Source organism: Bradysia coprophila (genome assembly GCF_014529535.1).
Source record: "Bradysia coprophila strain Holo2 chromosome IV unlocalized genomic scaffold, BU_Bcop_v1 contig_5, whole genome shotgun sequence".
NCBI lineage: Eukaryota > Metazoa > Arthropoda > Insecta > Diptera > Sciaridae > Bradysia > Bradysia coprophila.
The window spans coordinates 9209955-9227676 of record NW_023503374.1 but is presented as its reverse complement, the minus strand read 5'-3'; the positions used below and the strand labels follow the sequence as shown (position 1 = coordinate 9227676).

Sequence of the window (17722 nt, the reverse complement as noted above, 5' to 3'; positions counted from 1 at the left end):
TAAAATGTATGAAAATTTGTGTGCCCACTCACCATCCAATACTTTTTTTTTGTTAGATTTAAGGTTAAATTTGTGAAAATGACAACTTATTTGACAGCTCGGACGACATTGAAAATGATCGATTCAAAATCATTCGACGTACTTCCTCTATCCGTCGAAACGACCCAGTCGTGATATTAGCATCTCTGTAGGTGTCTTCCAAAGCCGTTCAAAATGTCAGTCGTCATCCACAGAGACGTTAACACAACCTCACTTTGAAGTTTTAACGAACAAATTTGTTTAAGTTGCGGTTATGTTTGCTTCTGTGGATAACGGTCGGTTGTTCTCGGCCTGTCAAAATTCGTTTTTACCATACGATGGAAGAAACCTATACATACTTTGAATAGAATGGAGGTCATATTGCTTGTTTACTTCGGAGCATGTGCGTCTTGATTTTGTCAAATGATAGCAGAGAAATGATAAGCACGGCGCCGCAGTCAGGCGTGCTCTATCCCAGCCGTGAGGGGCCACGCTTATCATTTCTCTGAATGATAGTGAACATTTCTGCATTTGTGTGGTCGGGTCTTCTTGCAGAGACACAGCAACACTTTCTTTGTAGTTTTTTTTTGTGATTGGATAACTTGTATAATCTAAGTAGTCACTGTTGACTTCAGCTTTTTACTTCTTTTTTGTTTCATTAATTATGGACATTTTATCCGATCAAGAACATTCAGTTCGAAAAAAAAGACCGTGTGGTGATGTACATTATCTAATTTGTGTTATCAAGATATTGTAACTTCATCGGCAGTTAATTAATTCTGTGTGACAGCAACTCAACTCTGTCAGTCATGAGTAACATCAATAATTATTATTGTGATCATTGCACATTTTTGAACAAACCAAACGCAAAAATTTGTGACATGTGCTCAAAATCGTTAAAGTCAGCTATCGTATCGACGGTTGATGAAGATCGTGATGGTATTCAATGTGCTACTTGCACATTTGTAAACGAACCAGAAGTCGAAATTTGTGAAATGTGTCATCACACTGTATTTAGCTTGGAAGGAAACATTGTACGTATATTTTAAGCGTGTGACCTTTAAGCATGAGTTTCAATGTCGAAATATTTTCATATTTAAGGCTGATCCCGAACCCAAACCCGATATGCCAATGGATGAATGTCCTCGACAGGAATGTAAACTATGCTACGAAGCCATTGGAACCAATTATTTTGCTATGTTTGACTGTGTTCACATATTTTGCCACGATTGTGCAGTTGGATACTTCACAAACCAAGTAAGTTATTCCATCGCGGCTGCGAAAGGAAGACAGTTGGCTCGTCGTCTGTTCACTTAAGGCAAGCATTAAATGGTGATTCGAATGAAAAACGTTGCACGGCTTTCGACCTCACTCACCTGTCTCTACTCTTGGTTCAGGGTTTCTAATTAGACTTCTTTCACTTTATTCGATTTCACATACCACCCTACCATGTGGTGTTACATTGTATGCTCAAATTTCAGATCACTCAACGTCCCATTTTGGATTGCATTTGTCCGTTTTGCAACGTACCTGACTTGCATTCGAATGCCGACAAGCATGAACAATATTTTTCATTATTGCTCGCAATCCTGAAACCAATTTTAGACGAAAATATCGTCAATGTTTTCGAAAAGAAGCTGACGGAAGTGGCTCTCTCAAAGGAACCGAACTTTGTTTGGTGTATTCAGGTGAGTTGTTCAAATTGTTTTCAAAAGAGTTCTGTTTTGCCTTAAAAAAATCGTTTTTATATTCTGCAGTGTACGTCTGGATTCTTAAAGAATTCACATCTAAATATGGTTCGATGTCCTGATTGTAGAGTGAGATTTTGTTTTCAATGCAAAAAAGTTGTGAGTAATTCCGTTTCCATTCTTTTGTTTGTATGGTTATGTTTGGTTATGATTAAGTGAAGCCAGACAATCATCAGACTCGAACAGTTATCATAATCACTGATAATTGTTCGACATTCTTAGAGAAATTTAATTTCGTAGGGTGATTCAGAATACGTTAGTTCCACTTCTGCATTTGTCTTGGCTCGACATTAAAAATTATGCAGGCGTCCCACTTGTCCGAAATGTCCGAAATTTTACACATTTGTCCGAAATTGTCCGAAATTTTCTTTAAGATTTGACCGGAATGACATATTGAAATTTATAAAACCGTCTATACAAAAACAAAAAAATTCAAATTTTTAATTTTACTTTCAATCTACCAATATTTTCAACCGAAATTTTCATCGCAATGAATATTTAAATAAAAATTTCTGAAAACAGTCACATTGAGAAAACCCTGCATCAAATTTTGGATCTAAATAACTTTTGCTCGCTTCGCTCGCACATTTTTTTTAAGTGACTAATAAGTGACTTCCTTAATAATTTTTGACTAAACGAAGCAAACTCGTGCAAAAAACGGAGAAAATGTATTTCGATCAAAGAATTGAAAATCATACATAAAATAACCAGAAATTATTATCATCCCGGTATGACGGGCTTTTTCATGTTTTCCCCGAAGTTCCTTTTGATATCCAGTTCAGCACTGGACTTTCTTGAATATGTTCAGCCAAGCTTCAGTTAATTAACGAATTTAACACTAACTTTTCTAGAAAACTGTTAGATTTCGGGTCCCCTATTCTGTTCTTACGTTGAGAAAATCTTCTACTTTAAAAAACTTCAGCGTGTATAACCTGCTCATTTCATTTAAAACCTTGTTGTTTGTCGATTGAATGGTTTCAAATGACTTGAAGGCATCTCGGTTTGCGATTTTTTAGTGAAAATTTAAAGAATTGTCCGAAATCTTTACAATAAATGTCCGAAATTTTTATGAAAAATTGTCCGAAATGTCCGAATTTCGGACAAAGCAAAATTTAGTGGGAGGCCTGAAATTATGAAAAATGGAAGATATTTCGGTTTCAGCTGTGTAAAATGGAAATGTTAACTTTAGACTTGTCTCTAAAATGGATTCAGTGCTTTCTGTAGTTAAAATAAATCTATAGGCAAATCCACATTTACCCACTTACATAACTTGCATAACGAACTTAGCAACAAATTATTAAATTTAAAATTTGTCGCTAAGTTTCTTATGCAAGTTAAGTTAGAGTATGGGTGAACAGTAAAATTCACTATGAGACAAGTCACTTCGCGTATTCGAAGGTCCAAAGCATTTTTCTGTAACAGCGAATGTGGTATATCACTTGCGGGCTATGAAGATAAGCTGAAAATTAAAACCATGAATGGATTATGAACTTGATTAGGTCATCATTTACGAAAGCCAATTCGTTTTTAAGAGCTTTGATAAGGTATTACTCGTGTTAGTGTTACTGCTCTTGACTATTTCTTATCTGGCAAAACACACATTCATCTTAAAATAGACAAGTGCCAACCAGCCATCTTTTTTAATGAAAACGTGAATTTTTCCTCGTGGAAGGGGTCGTTCACTAATGATGGTAGGCTCTATGGTATGATGCGAGTGTTTGAAGAAATGTGAATAAGTTGAGACTAACATTTGATTTCACATCAAGAACCTCGTCTCTCACCGGTTACAGGTGTTTCTTACGTTTTCACAAAATGTATGATCTGTTGAAATCCAAACCAACAAACCTTTAGGATATGATGACGAATTAGCACTAACGTGAATTATTGAAAAAATAAATTCCAGTGGCAAACGCAACATATGAACATAACATGCGAACAATTCGCTCAATGGCAACGTGACAATAATATCCAAGTTTCGCAGGATGCTATCGGGAATTATTTACAGAAGAACGGCATTGATTGTCCTAAATGTAAATTTAGATATGATTTGTCCAGGTATATAGCATCATCACCATTGATCATCTAATTTCGCAATGTATTAAAGTAGCTGAATCTTCACAGGGGTGGCTGCATTCACTTTACCTGTACTCAATGTAAACATGAATTTTGCTTCGGTTGCAGCAGACCATTTTTGCGTCAGTGCACTGTTTCGCCATACTGCAAGAATCTCGGGTTGCATTCACACCATAAGAGAAATTGTTTGCACTACTTACGCGATAAGCCAGTGGCTGAACTGCAAGGATTGCTTGAGGTGATCTCACCACTTACTTCAAATTCGCCTCTTTTCTCCCCTAATTTCTGTGAATTTTCAGGCAAATCAAATCAATTTTATGGTTGAAGTGTCTGCGCTCTTCACCAGTAACAAAGTTAGCGATAACAATAACTGTCAGATCGAGCTTCAAATTATAAAAGGAAACAGCATTATTGACACCACTTGCAGAGAACCGACAAAAGGAGGACAGGCTGGTCTGTGTGAAAAACATTACAAGGAATTCTTGATTTTGGCCATAACGAAATCCAATCTCGAAACGAATTCGATTCTGACTGTGACCAACTATCACGAGTTGCTTCGATTCCAAGGTATTGCTATTCCGCCACGAACTCTTAACCAAAAAGAGGATGAATATAAAAGGATTTGCGAAATGGTATGCTTAATTAAACGAGTTTTCGAATGCTATTCACAAAATTGGAAATATAAATGACATGTTTTCCAGCTTGTAACAAACAACATCCCACTGAAATGATGTAGTCCACCAATCGATCGAGCGGAGTCTCTGTACAACATTCAATTTTTATATATTGCATTTTTTGTCGTCGACGACACCATCGAACAAGTTTCTAATAAAAAACCTTGAATTCGCCGAAATCTTCCACTTTCCACTTTCACTAGGAATGCACTGCGATGTAGTGCTTGGTTCCTGGTTCGGAGAAATAGTGATATCGGACAGTAAGCTTGATCCTGGCCTAATTTTAATTTTCGTCATGCAACAAATTGAAAATGTTTTACTTCAGTTGGTGTATATGAACATTAGTAGGACCACATTAGTCACAGGGACTCGCTCAATTTTTATCACTGCTAGTTATAACACAGATCTCATGCTGGTTATGTTTTCTTTTGACACATACGAGTCTCTCTCCTTGTATTCATGGTACAAAGTTCCAAATTTCCAAGTTCAATATTCAACTGAAATTGATTTTCAAAAATATCCATCCACAAAATGGGTTTACGCATCTGGGTCATGTAATAAAATACGGCCAAACCAAGGTAGAGTTTGTGGAGTTTGTCAATGCAAAAATGTAAATTGTCGTTACGCATAATATCTAATCTCATTTCTCAGGTGCAAATCAATTAAAATTCGTTTATCAACACGTTTGATGGATAGATAATAATTATTAATAAAATGTGTTGTTGAAGGAAGCCGAAATGAGATACCCGTAATGAACGTTGAGTATCCGTAAGCTTTGAATTCATTTTAATGAAAGGATTTGTTTGAAGAGTAGTTTTTGGAATGGACAACCTAGCGCTCTTTTAATATTACTCTGCGTTTGGTAATAGTTGTGTCTTTTTTTACAAGTGCAGCGCGCAGGGACAATAGTAACCATTGTGACAAATGTATATAACTTCCTATACAAACCAAGATGGGATAATAAGATAATCTTCCAACGTCCATTCAAACTCAATGTGCCACTGGCACAGTGCCAGGTTATACTTATAATATACTGAGTGTTCTGACCGTTCTGATCTGGATTGATCTAGCTAATTCAGTTGAAACGGATACGAGAACAAATTTGCTTACAAATTCAAATTTTGTGCAGTCTAATTTTAGAGTACCCTGACACCCTGACTAAAACTTTAATTGTGTCGGGTTTTCTATAGGTAAGTTAAAGGATTGAATTCTTAAATTGTTTATAACGAAAAGGAAAGTATCCAAACAAAATCAACTGACGCTCGATTTATGATAGTTGTTCAATAATGTCTTCTACACAGAAAAAAATTAATTCAAAAAAGTCAAAATTTGATCAATTCTGCTAAAACGTCTGAGAAGTCTTAGTTAGGTGTAGTAGTATTATGGAATGAATAACATGGACTGGATTGTAACTTAATATTTTTCTCGAACTGTACCAGGAAAATATTTCGTGTTCATGTTAAAACGGTTGTCATAAAAACGGTACTGTTGTTCAATATCCATTTATTATCAATCTAGCAAATAGCTGTGTGCAATACAATGTAGTAACAGACATCAATTCATATCATTCCTGCATGATTTTTAATTTCACTTTCGCCTTTAACAATCTTAATGCTATTCGAATACCGTACATCACGTTCAATACTGTTATAATTCATTACTACGACTGTGAGTACTACTATGAGTGCGGGAAACTTGAATCTAGGTTTGTTCCGCCACCATCAATCTCTAATCGATAACGATTTATCACATCGACGCAATCGTAACGGCAAAGTTACGAAAACCTGGGCACATTGATCTTATCTTTTTTGGTTACTGAGATTGGGATTTGCGCGAAAAAATATCAATTATTATCAGGAAGGAATAATGATAACAACACTACCTGAATCAGAGAAGTCGATTTACAGCAGTTAGACAACATAATTTTGCGGATTTTCATGTCAGTGACTGTTATTGTGTTGAACGGGTAAAATATACGGGAAACCTTTGATGAAAAGTCTTCGTCGCAGACTTTTTTTTAATCTAATCTAGGTTTGTGATGAAGTGAAGCTTATTAGTGTGAGACATTGAAACGAGAACTATTTTTTAGTTTGAAAATTCGTTGAAAAATTCGAAATACATTGTGCCAAATGACTCGTAGTGCACCGAAGAATATTTTAAATATTTAAATTATTTAGATTCTGTTAGTGTTTTCATTGCTGTCAGGTAAACTACTGCATTGATGAATTTTATTGTGGTGTCGTATTCATCAAGAAGTGGAATCATTTTATTCCTAAATTTAAATTCAAAATTTATCGAACATGAAGTGACCCGAAAAATTATTCGCGTGGTTAATTTAATCATTTAGTAATAACAACGCGTTTCAATTTTTAAAATCGAGAGTACATAAAAACCGTAAATCATTTGTGTGTCTGCAAGACGGAGTCGCAGTAAATACATTCGTACAGCTTCACATAGCGACAAGAAATACACCCAAAATTTTCTTTTTTTTATGTGACAGTAGAACAAAGGAAAAGTTGTCATTAAGTGTCTTTCGCATCGATATGCAAAGCTACAGTTAAGTTTATCGACACATTTTCATTTTCACACGTATGACTCTATCTTTTTCTACTTTAATTTGTAATGCGTCATAGTATGTATGTCATGTTAAGCGTAACTTCTATATTTACTTACGGTGAAAACTATCATATGTAGGTAAAAACCGTTATATTTCACATCACGTATGACTCATATAGATTTGGAACCCCTAACAGGCTACAAAGCATACCTGTAAGGGGTTCAAATCTACCTTACTTGACAGCAGAAATTTGAAACGTATAACTACAATAATACTAGGCCTGCTCTGACTCCAAGGACTGGGATACTGGGCTAAATAGGTGTTTTTCTGAGGAAATCTATTTTTGATTTTATCTCTCAAATCTGAATGATTGTTGTAAGCATCTCCATTCGGCAAAATTTCTATTTTTATCTGTAAAAATATAGCGTGGTCTAATTACATGTTGTATTGTGTCGCGTCGGTCTGAATTTAGGATAAGGAATAACAGAGTGCCTATCATAGTTCAAGTGAGTCTATCATTTTCCGCTCGTTAATCGCTGAAATGATATCGAACTTTCAAATTGATAAAGCTGCGGTAATAATGGTGATCGTTGACCCCCTTTTTTCTGTTAAATTTGGGTAAATTGGAATTACCGAAAATCAGTTGTACAAATTTGGTAGTTCCGTGGTAAAATTCTTACAATCTTTCGAAAAGAAATGAATCACTGAAGTGTTATAGTCATGCAGTGATGCAATGTTGTACATATTAAGTGATATCACAATGTGACGTAGTTGCAATAACTTTCAATCCTTATCAATTGTTCTACTCACATTTTGTAATCTTTTGTTTATCGGACGGGGCATACCATTATTTTGATATTAAAATTTCAATGAAAAAATGTCAATATGCCAAGGAATTTTACATGAAACGAAATGATAATTTCACAAATTTATTTCGTAATTATCTATATCATCGACGACCAAAATAGATGGTGACCAAGTGTTGTCTCATTCAAATGTTGAAACTAATGAAGTAAAAGATTTTGCATATTTTTGTTAAAAATACTTCGATTGTAGTCTGTGAAAGCATAACAGTTGAGATTTTGCTGCCCAGGTTAGTTTGAAGCCAAATTCATAAAATGTTCGATTTGAATTTCGATTTCACATTCTGTTGAATACCTAAACAAACACTTGAAGTGTTTCACATTCGTTTTAAAGTGAAGTCCAACGTCTACGATATAGGAACTTTAAGTGACCATGACAGCTACAATGACGACCTCAAATTTTGCTAAATTCCGACTTTTAATGTGGAAAAATTGGCTGATTCAATGGCGACATAAATTGCGAACAATCGTTGAAATTTTAGCACCAGCTGTGTTCAGTGTACTTTTAGTTATCATCAGAGGATTGGTATGCCACTAAGCATATTTACGAAGGTGATGAAATTATAACGACTCAATTATTTTATGTGGTCGCAGGTGACTCCAACTCCTTATCCTGATCCAACAACATATCCACCATTTTCGATTAATAGCTTGGATACCCTAAAGTAAGTAGATCGAACGTAGTACGATAAAAAACTTTGCCAACCAATAAGCTTTAGGTGTTGTGTTAGTTCGCTTGTTATGATAAAGTTATCAACTTAGGATGTCAATGTTATGAAAATTACAAAATCGAATGATAAATTCCTCTTCGTTATATCATAAATCGATTTTCCGATTGGAAGAATTTGTTCTTTTTATAAACATCAAGAGAAATGATGAGGGAAATACCAGCTTAGATTAGTTTCAGACTGACAATCTATTTGTAGGCTGCTACTACAAAACTAAGCAAAATTTATGTTAAAAGATTCTGCAACAATCTGTCTAAAATGCTATTAGGAGAAACAGATTTGGTATCACTGGTATGCTTATCGACCTGTCGCTTGTGAATGGTCAGTGGGATTCTTTTCAAAAACAGCCTACCAAAATCGGACGCATTTTCTAGTCCAATTTTTCATACGTTCCTAGAAAGGACTTCGACCCTAGAAGCCAAAACCACTTTTTAAAAAAATTCTTCGAAGCTTGTGTGGCTGGTGAAAGGTGATCAAAAACCGAAAACTTGCATTTTTCTTACAAATATTTCTCCAGTTACACGAGCCGTACAGGGTCGTGTGGGGTGTCATTTGAAAGGTAATCAGATGTACTATTGAGTTGAATAGGGACTTATTGGTTTTAAAATAAATCCACGCTGACATATATGCAGGCAAACTTTTCAACCGAACACTGTTCTTACAAAAATTTCTCGAGCTACACAAAACGTACATGGTCCTGTAATGTAACATTGAAAAGGTAATTTTATGTAATTTCGGGCCAAATAGGTTCTTATGGTGTTTGGATGCATATGCGATATGGGCACTTAAACATTTCAACTTCTATTTCATCGTAAATGCATACAAACCATATAGGACCCTATTTGGCCCAAACGCACGTAAAATTACCCTTCAAAAATGATACTCCACACGACCATGTACGTTTTGTGTACCTCGAGAAATTTCTGTAAGAACAGTGTTAGTCTTCGGTTGAAACTTTAACTGCACATATTTCAGTGTGGATGAATTTTAATAGTATTTTACATGCCACTTGCGTCGAAAACCGTACTTTTCATGTTTCAAGCACTTCTTTCGACGCCCTTAGCATGTAAAATCCATTACATAACTCGAGATAAAAAGATGAAAAGTAGAGTTTTCGTGTGAATTTTGTTGATCCGAGGTCAATAGGTCTAGTCATGTGAAATACTATTACATGACTAGGGATCCCGAGCTATGTAATGGATTTTACATGCTGAGGGCGTCGAAAGAAGTGCTTAAAACATGAAAAGTACGGTTTTCGACGCATGTAGCGTGTAAAACCAATAAGTCGCTATTCGGCTCAATAGGTTTCTTCCATCGTACGGTAAAAACGAAATTTGACAGGCCGAAAACAACCGACCGTCATCCACAGAAGCAAACATAACCGCAACTTAAACAAATTTGTTCGTTGAAACTTCAAAGTGAGGTTGTCTTGGCTTCACTGTGGATGACGATTGACATTTTGAACGGCCTTGGAAGAAACCTATAGTACATGTGATTACCTTTCAAATGACAACCCACACGGCTCGTGTAACTAAAGAAATATTTGTAAGAAAAATGCAAGTTTTCGGTTTTTGATCACCTTTCACCAGCCACACAAGCTTCGAAGAATTTTTTTCAAAGTGGTTTTGGCTTCTAGGGTCGAAGTCCTTTCTAGGTACGTGTGACAAATTGCACTAGAAAATGCGTCCGATTTCGGTAGGCTGTTTTTGAAAAGAATCCCTCTCAAGAACTACTTCATTCGATGATTTTGGAACTACTTCATTCGATGACTTTGACAATTTTTTTTGATTAACTTTGACTTCAAGTTTCCTAATTTCCAAAGTTCCAAACAGTATCGTAACTGGAAGGTGATATAATCGTCGTTTCTCATACATGAATCTTCAAACTTCATGCCTGTTTTGCATTTACATTTCATAATAAATGATAGTCGCTTTTATGAGACACAGACCTTGAACTTCAAAGAGCTTCAGCAAGCTCAAAGCTAACAAAAATAGTTTGATTTCAATAGTGCCAAATATCAGTAGAATAGCGTCAATCGGTGGAGTGTTTCTGCCTGAACATTTCGTTGCATATTGTCCTCGTACCTATATACACATCTTAAGACGATGTTTGCTTAATATTGGATTTAAAATGTTACGCTAACACACTGTAGAAAGTTGTAAATAATAAATTGGAAAAAAACTAAAAACAGAGACAACATCGAAAACAGAACAGAAGTAATATATCATTGGGCTATATTGTACACACCGCAGAATGCACACATAGAACAGCTGGTATACATTTATTATCGAAATGAAAAATTTAATATTCAAAACTCAACGCTGAATCTTACATTTACTCCGTGTAGCTAAATGAAACATCTCAGCTGCTTGGTCTAGAAGCTGCGATCGGTTTAGATTCAATTGAAGATTTAGATCTAACTCTGATAAATGAGAGGTATTTGGCTGGACTCATCTTTCATCATGACGATATTGTTGATGTAAGTGAAAGAAAACTCAATGCTCCGAAGTAAGACCAATTTACTCTTGTCATTTACCAGATTCCCGACAATCTTGAGTACTCAATACGACTACCAAGCGAACTACGTACGCCAGACGGTTTTTTTCCTGCAACCTATAACTGGAGGACTGATCTATTATTTCCAAGATTTGAAATACTTGGTCCACGAAATCGCGGATCTGAAAATGGTGGTGTTCCGCCGGGTAAAATGAAATGCTGACTTGAAGTTTAGAAATTCAGAATTATTTAATGTAATTGTGGATTCTATACCAGGTTATTACCAAGAGGGTTTTCTTGCCATTCAAAATGCCGTAGCTGGGGCATTCCTTCAACTGAAATCTGGTAATACAATGCCAGAGATTTACATTCAGGTACATTTGTCTTAAAAATCATTTCGTGTTATAACCTTTCATAGACTGTTCTGATCCACGGGCCTGACACTATTCACGCTTTAAATGCTGCTATTCATAGAGTGTCCAGCCCGTGTTCTGATCATTTCTACCTTATATAGAAAAAATGATGTTGAAAAACAATTGAAGTGAATTTTGAATAAACGGTTGAAAATGCTTAGATCATTAGAAGTAAAAGATTCCATAATTATATTAGTGGTACGTCAGATGCCGTCTGTGAAAGGTTAATGAAGGTGCCTATCGAAACGAGTGTATTCCATACAAATACTCATTTATCATTTAATTACTTAAATTTAATTGATTTTTTTAGAGATATCCTTACCCCCCTTATCTGAGAGATGTTTTGCTGTCAGGATTAGAAACGCTAGTTTCTTTTATCGTCTTACTTAGCTTCATGTAAGAATAACACTCACCGTCTGATGGAAACATTTTTCTGAGAATTTTTTTGTCTTATTTCGGTAAAAACAGTTTTCCATTCTCAAATACCGTCAAATTCATAGCAATTGAAAAGGAAAAACAGCTAAAAGAATGGATGAAAATTATGGGACTACCTAATTGGATACATTGGACGAGTTGGTTCATTAGAACGATGATCATAATGACAATTTCTTTGTCGCTGATGGTTTTCTTGTTAAATGTATGTTCCAAGCAAAAATGAAGAATGCAAATGATTCACGATCTGTTTCGTTAACTTAGGTTCCATGGTATCCAGACTCAAATGTCTCGGTATTTACTCATAGCAACTGGTTGTGCATTTGGATATTCTTGTTCGTATTCTGGTTGGTTCTTGAATAAATCGGCGTTCATAGTGTCAGTTATAATTAACAATTTTCTATACAGCATGACCACCACAACATTCAGTTTCATGTTAAGTGTATTCTTTTCGAAAGCGACTACAGCATCGGCCGTAAGCGGTCTTGTGTGGTTCATATTTTATGCAGTCTACACGTTTACGATAGTAACATACGATCGGTTAGAACTCTATGAGAAAATGCTTCTTTCGTTGCTGTCCAATACGGCTATGGCTTTCGGTTTTCAAATAATCATCCGTTTGGAGGGTACCGGAGAGGGATTACAATGGCATAATTTCTGGCGGCCAGTTTCGGTTGACGATGATATTTCAGTTGGTTTGATTACCATAATGTTGTTGGTCTGCATGGTTTTGTATCTACTCATTGCGTTGTATTTTGAAAAGATCCTTCCTGGTGAATACGGTGTTCCTCAGGTAATCAGCAGGTTTTTTGACCCTTGAATTGAGCTTGAATGTATGACTCGACTACAATATTCTAGCCATTTTATTTTCCATTTACGAGACGATTTTGGTGCGGCGAAAGGAGCTGGGATTATTCCGATGAAGATTATCCGAATGAAAATCCGGATCATTTTGAAGATGATCCGACAAATCTTAATTGTGGCATCAAGATCAAGAATTTAAGAAAAATGTATTCTCGAAAGAAAGTTGCTGTCGACGGTTTATCCATGAATATGTTTGACGATCAGATTACAGTCCTTCTGGGTCATAATGGAGCAGGTCAGTCGATGTTAAACCGCAACCGTTGCGAACTATTCAATTCGCTCTGATCTTACTGGTTTCACTTTTTTAATTCTAGGCAAAACTACAACGATGTCTATGTTGACCGGAATGATCGTTCCCACATCTGGTTCAGCGATAATAAATGGGAAAGATATTCGTCGTGATATGGACGGTGTTCGGGCATCTTTAGGCTTGTGTCCTCAACATAACATTTTATTCGACGAATTGACGGTTAGAGAGCACATTGTATTCTTCAGTGAGTTGAAAGGACTCAGAGGCAACCAAGTGAAAGAAGAAGTGGACAAATATGTAAAGCTGATCGATCTAATACCAAAGATTAACTCTCCATCGAAAACATTATCGGGGGGAATGAAACGGAAATTGTGCGTTTGTATTGCTCTCTGTGGTCATTCAAAGGTAGTATTATTGGATGAGCCAACCTCTGGCATGGACCCTGCATCAAGACGAGCCTTATGGGATATGTTAAGAGTGGAAAAGCATGGACGAACGTTACTATTGTCAACTCATTTTATGGATGAGGGTATGTCCAAATTACTTTAAATAATCCACCAATTGCATGGCCTATTGTTTAGGAAATGATTTCCCAATCCAGGAATTGGGAAAGCTTTTCCAACATTATTTCCCTAATAATAGTCCCTGACCAATTGTGACTTTGATTTGAAACTACTGAAGCTATTGAAACACATGGCACTGAATATTTTAACTGACATAAATTTCGTTCCGATTATTAGCCGACATTCTGGGAGATCGCATCGCCATAATGTCGAATGGATCATTAAAGTGTGTCGGCTCGTCACATTTTCTAAAAAAGAAATTCGGCAACGGATACCACCTGATTTGTGTGAAGAACGCATCATGCGTCACCGAAAATGTAACAAATCTGTTGCAACGGTATATACCGGATGTTGTAGTGGGTGGCGATATTGGAACCGAATTGTCTTATCAACTAGCCGAAGCAAACTCGAAAGTATTTCACCCAATGTTCAAAGAGCTGGAAAACCGTTCCGCAGAACTGGGAGTGGACAGCTATGGCATTTCATTGACGACATTGGAAGAAGTTTTCATGAAAGTTGGAAGCGATTCGTCGAGGGAAACTCATGACTTAGTGGTGGGAGCAAATATAAATGATAATTTGATAGACATTGAGAACAGTGCGTATGGATCCAAGGAAGTTTGTAAGTACGAATGTGACAAAAATTGTTTATTCTGTCCATAAAACTACGTTTGCTATTTTCCAATATTGCATTGCAGTAAACTATGCAGAGAATATTCCACTACTTACTGGTGCAATGTTATTGAGGAATCAAGTGGTGGCATTATTCAAAAAGAAGATACTGATGAACTTCCGCAATTGGCTACTTCTGTTGATTCAAATCGCCATACCAATACTGTTCATTTGCATAACTGTGGTAACGCAGCGTGCGTTGGGATGGTTTTCGGATCTACCTCGACTGAGGATATGGCTTCAAAGCTACCGAAGTAGTGTGACCGTACTAGAAACGGAAGAAACAGATGGAACCTCTCTGGTGGGGAGGTGAGTTGTAGCAACTTAATCTATACAAATACCTTCGACGAAAATCTGCAAATACTTGAAAATGTGTCTCAGGTTTGTCACACAATATGAGAATCAGCTCAACATTGACGGCGATAATCTGTTTGAAAGAATTAGAGAAGGTTTCGAAGAGTTTATTATCCGGATCTCGACAAAGTTTCTTGTAAGAGTTAACTCTGCATATTTGGTGGGAGCCACAATCAGAAGTCCCAATGAGATAACAGCTTGGTTTAACAATCAGGTACGAAGCTAAGTTATGAAGTGTTGCAAGGTATTTTTAGGAAGTTTTCGAAGTTTTATTCTTTCAATTTTTCATCTTACCCAGGCGTTTCACACTGCTCCACTATCAGTATCGCTGGTTCATAATGCTGTTATCCGAGCACATCTGGGAGAATATCATGGAATCACAGTGTTTAACGACCCACAACCATATTCGGTTGAATCGCGACTTAATTTCTTACAGCACGGTGGTACAATGGGTTTTCAAATTGCTATTAACATTGGCTTTGCAATGGCATTCGTGGCTTCGTTTTACGTAATGTCGTATATAAAGGTACGTTCGACAGTTCCTTTTTTTCACATCCATTAGACGGTAGATTTTGATTTATTTTAAAGGAACGGATGATACGCTCCAAACTACTGCAATTTGTAAGCGGAGCTAATGTACTAACGTTCTGGGTAACGGCATACATCTGGGATATGTTCACATTTTTGGTTACGGTGATACTAATGATCCTCACATTTGCAATATTCCAAGAAGAAGGTTGGTCCACTGCCTTAGAGCTGAGCCGAGTATTTTTGGTAGTGTTTGCCTTCGTCTTTGCGATTTTGCCAATAACGTTCTTGGCGTCGAAATTTTTCAAAGAGTCGGCCGACGGATTTAGTCTTTTGTCGTTGATTTACATTGTAACTGGTAAGAGTGAACGATTCACAGCACTTGCAACAGTTAAAACGAGTTTCCGTAGGAATTGCTTTCTATTTCATCGTGTTCATAATGTCCATGGAGTATTATGACCTGGAAGACGTAGCGAAAATATTGACCTGGATATTCCTTCTGTTTCCACACTTCGCTCTAAGTCACGGCTTAAGTAACCTCAACATGGTGACAATTTACAATCAAATCTGTGATACACAGTGCGCGTTGTCACCGTTCTGCCAAAAAAGGGAAGATCTATGCTACCTAGCGCCAATACTGAACATAACGGCACCATGCTGTGAAAATGATTATTTTGATTTCGACAACTTCGGAATCGGTCGGCACTTGCTTTACCTGTTCGTCATTGGAACTGTTGTCTTCATAATACTTTTATTGAACGAGTACGGCATTTTCGCATCTTTATACTATTCAATTCGAAGTCGCTTCTCGAGATTTTCTGTGGAAGCTTCGGATGAAGCGCTAGACTCAAACGTTTCGGACGAGAAAGATAGAGTGCAGAATATGTCGCCAATGGAAATAAAAAATTATAATTTGGTGGTACGGAATATGAGCAAAGCCTATGGCAAATTCGTGGCTGTTAATAACATGTCTATTGCTGTTCAAGAGTAAGTACTAGCCACAGGATTTGTCTGATTCTTAGGATTACTCGGACATTATAATTCGATTATCAGTTCTTTTACTGAAGTTCTTATGTTTCCTTAAACTTTTCTATTTTAGAGCAGAATGCTTTGGCTTGCTGGGAGTAAACGGCGCAGGTACGAATACTATTATTCTGAGCAAAGGAAATTGTGTTAACTTAAATGTTTGCTGCAGGTAAAACATCAGCGTTCAAAATGTTAACGGGAGATGAGACAATTACGCAAGGCGAAGCGTGGATACGCGGCTTAAGCTTAAAGAAAGAAATGAACAAAATCCGGAAGGTAATCGGCTACTGTCCACAATTCGACGCACTTCTTCTTGATATGACTGGTAGAGAAACGCTGGAAATGTTTTGTTTGTTGCGGGGAATACCTATGAGTCGCATCAAATCAATTTCGGTACAATTGGCAGCTGATTTGAATTTCTTGGTCCATATGGACAAAAAAGTCAAAGGTACCTGTTCTGACCTGTTCTTTCTTCCATGACATTTTCGATTCGATTTTTTAAATTGCAGAATACAGTGGTGGTAATAAAAGAAAGTTGAGTACAGCCGTAGCCCTAATTGGAAATCCACGTATCGTTTACTTTGACGAGCCAACGGCAGGTAATAAATGCACCATCTGGTTTTTGAATTTATGATCTGATGTTTGATGCGTTCCTGAAGGAATGGACCCTGGCGCAAAACGACAACTGATGGATATGGTGTCGAAAGTTCGCAGCACAGGCAAATCAATAGTGTTAACGTCTCATCTTATGGACGAATGTGAGGCGCTATGCACTCGCTTGGCAATAATGGTGAACGGTGAATTTAAGTGTCTGGGATCTGTGCAACATCTGAAAAATAAATTCTCTCAAGGATTTAATTTGACGATAAAAGTTAGGAAAAATCTGTCGATCGGCAATTTAACTAATGGGTGAGCAGTCAGCAAACGCATACATGTTTAGAATTCTGACTTTCTAAATTTATTTCCAATTTGACAGATTCCATGAACATAATGGACTGAGGCCATCCACTCCGTCAACACAACCGTCCAATTCTTTAGCAGAAACGTTGGACGATATAAAGTACTTCGTCAAAGACAAGTTTTTCGGAGCTGATTTGAAGTGAGGCTTTGAAGTCTAAAAGTAGATTTGACACAATTTCACTTTCCACCCGCTATATTTACAGAGAAGAATACATGGGATTGTTAACATATTTCATTCCCAAATCCGACCTGAAGTGGTCAACAATGTTTCAGTTGATGGAGGATGCGAAGGATAGATTTAACATCGAAGATTATTCGTTGAGTCAGACAAGTTTGGAGCAGGTCTTCCTATCGTTCGCCAAGCTACAAAAAGAAGAAAGAATAGAACGACGAAATTGAAATAAAATAAAATTAAAATTAAGGTACGACCAACGTAATTGTAGACCGTAGAATCGAATTTACTGAAATAATTTTTTTAAACGAGAAAAATGTTAAAATTGAGTT

At 36.7% G+C, this 17722-nt stretch overlaps 2 protein-coding genes across 5 annotated transcripts; both read left to right on the top strand.

Annotated features, from left to right (window-relative positions):
- Window positions 1-610: 610 nt before the first annotated feature.
- LOC119072074 (E3 ubiquitin-protein ligase lubel-like) lies at window positions 611-4686 on the top strand. Its single transcript, XM_037177222.1, has 8 exons — window positions 611-1052; window positions 1120-1275; window positions 1500-1706; window positions 1776-1865; window positions 3670-3821; window positions 3888-4077; window positions 4139-4471; window positions 4541-4686. Exons 1-8 carry the CDS (start codon window positions 828-830, stop codon window positions 4568-4570), a joined length of 1383 nt encoding a protein of 460 aa, XP_037033117.1. The 5' UTR covers window positions 611-827; the 3' UTR covers window positions 4571-4686.
- A 1756-nt stretch (window positions 4687-6442) lies between these two features.
- LOC119072059 (ATP-binding cassette sub-family A member 3-like) lies at window positions 6443-17699 on the top strand. 4 transcript variants are annotated; one of them, XM_037177195.1, is made up of 25 exons: window positions 6443-6718; window positions 8292-8459; window positions 8528-8598; window positions 10853-10934; window positions 11009-11140; window positions 11201-11363; window positions 11434-11531; window positions 11881-11966; window positions 12039-12207; window positions 12267-12349; window positions 12411-12795; window positions 12861-13101; window positions 13181-13645; window positions 13857-14300; window positions 14377-14659; window positions 14732-14918; window positions 15003-15230; window positions 15293-15590; window positions 15643-16219; window positions 16332-16369; window positions 16428-16706; window positions 16768-16857; window positions 16918-17167; window positions 17235-17357; window positions 17422-17699. In XM_037177195.1, the coding sequence occupies exons 2-25, from the start codon at window positions 8307-8309 to the stop codon at window positions 17615-17617; spliced, it is 5121 nt and encodes a 1706-aa protein (XP_037033090.1). In that variant the 5' UTR covers window positions 6443-6718; window positions 8292-8306; the 3' UTR covers window positions 17618-17699. The 4 variants fall into 4 exon arrangements, with proteins under 4 accessions (XP_037033090.1, XP_037033089.1, XP_037033088.1 ...); XM_037177194.1 differs by having other exon boundaries at window positions 8273-8459; XM_037177193.1 differs by having other exon boundaries at window positions 8268-8459.
- Window positions 17700-17722: the final 23 nt, after the last annotated feature.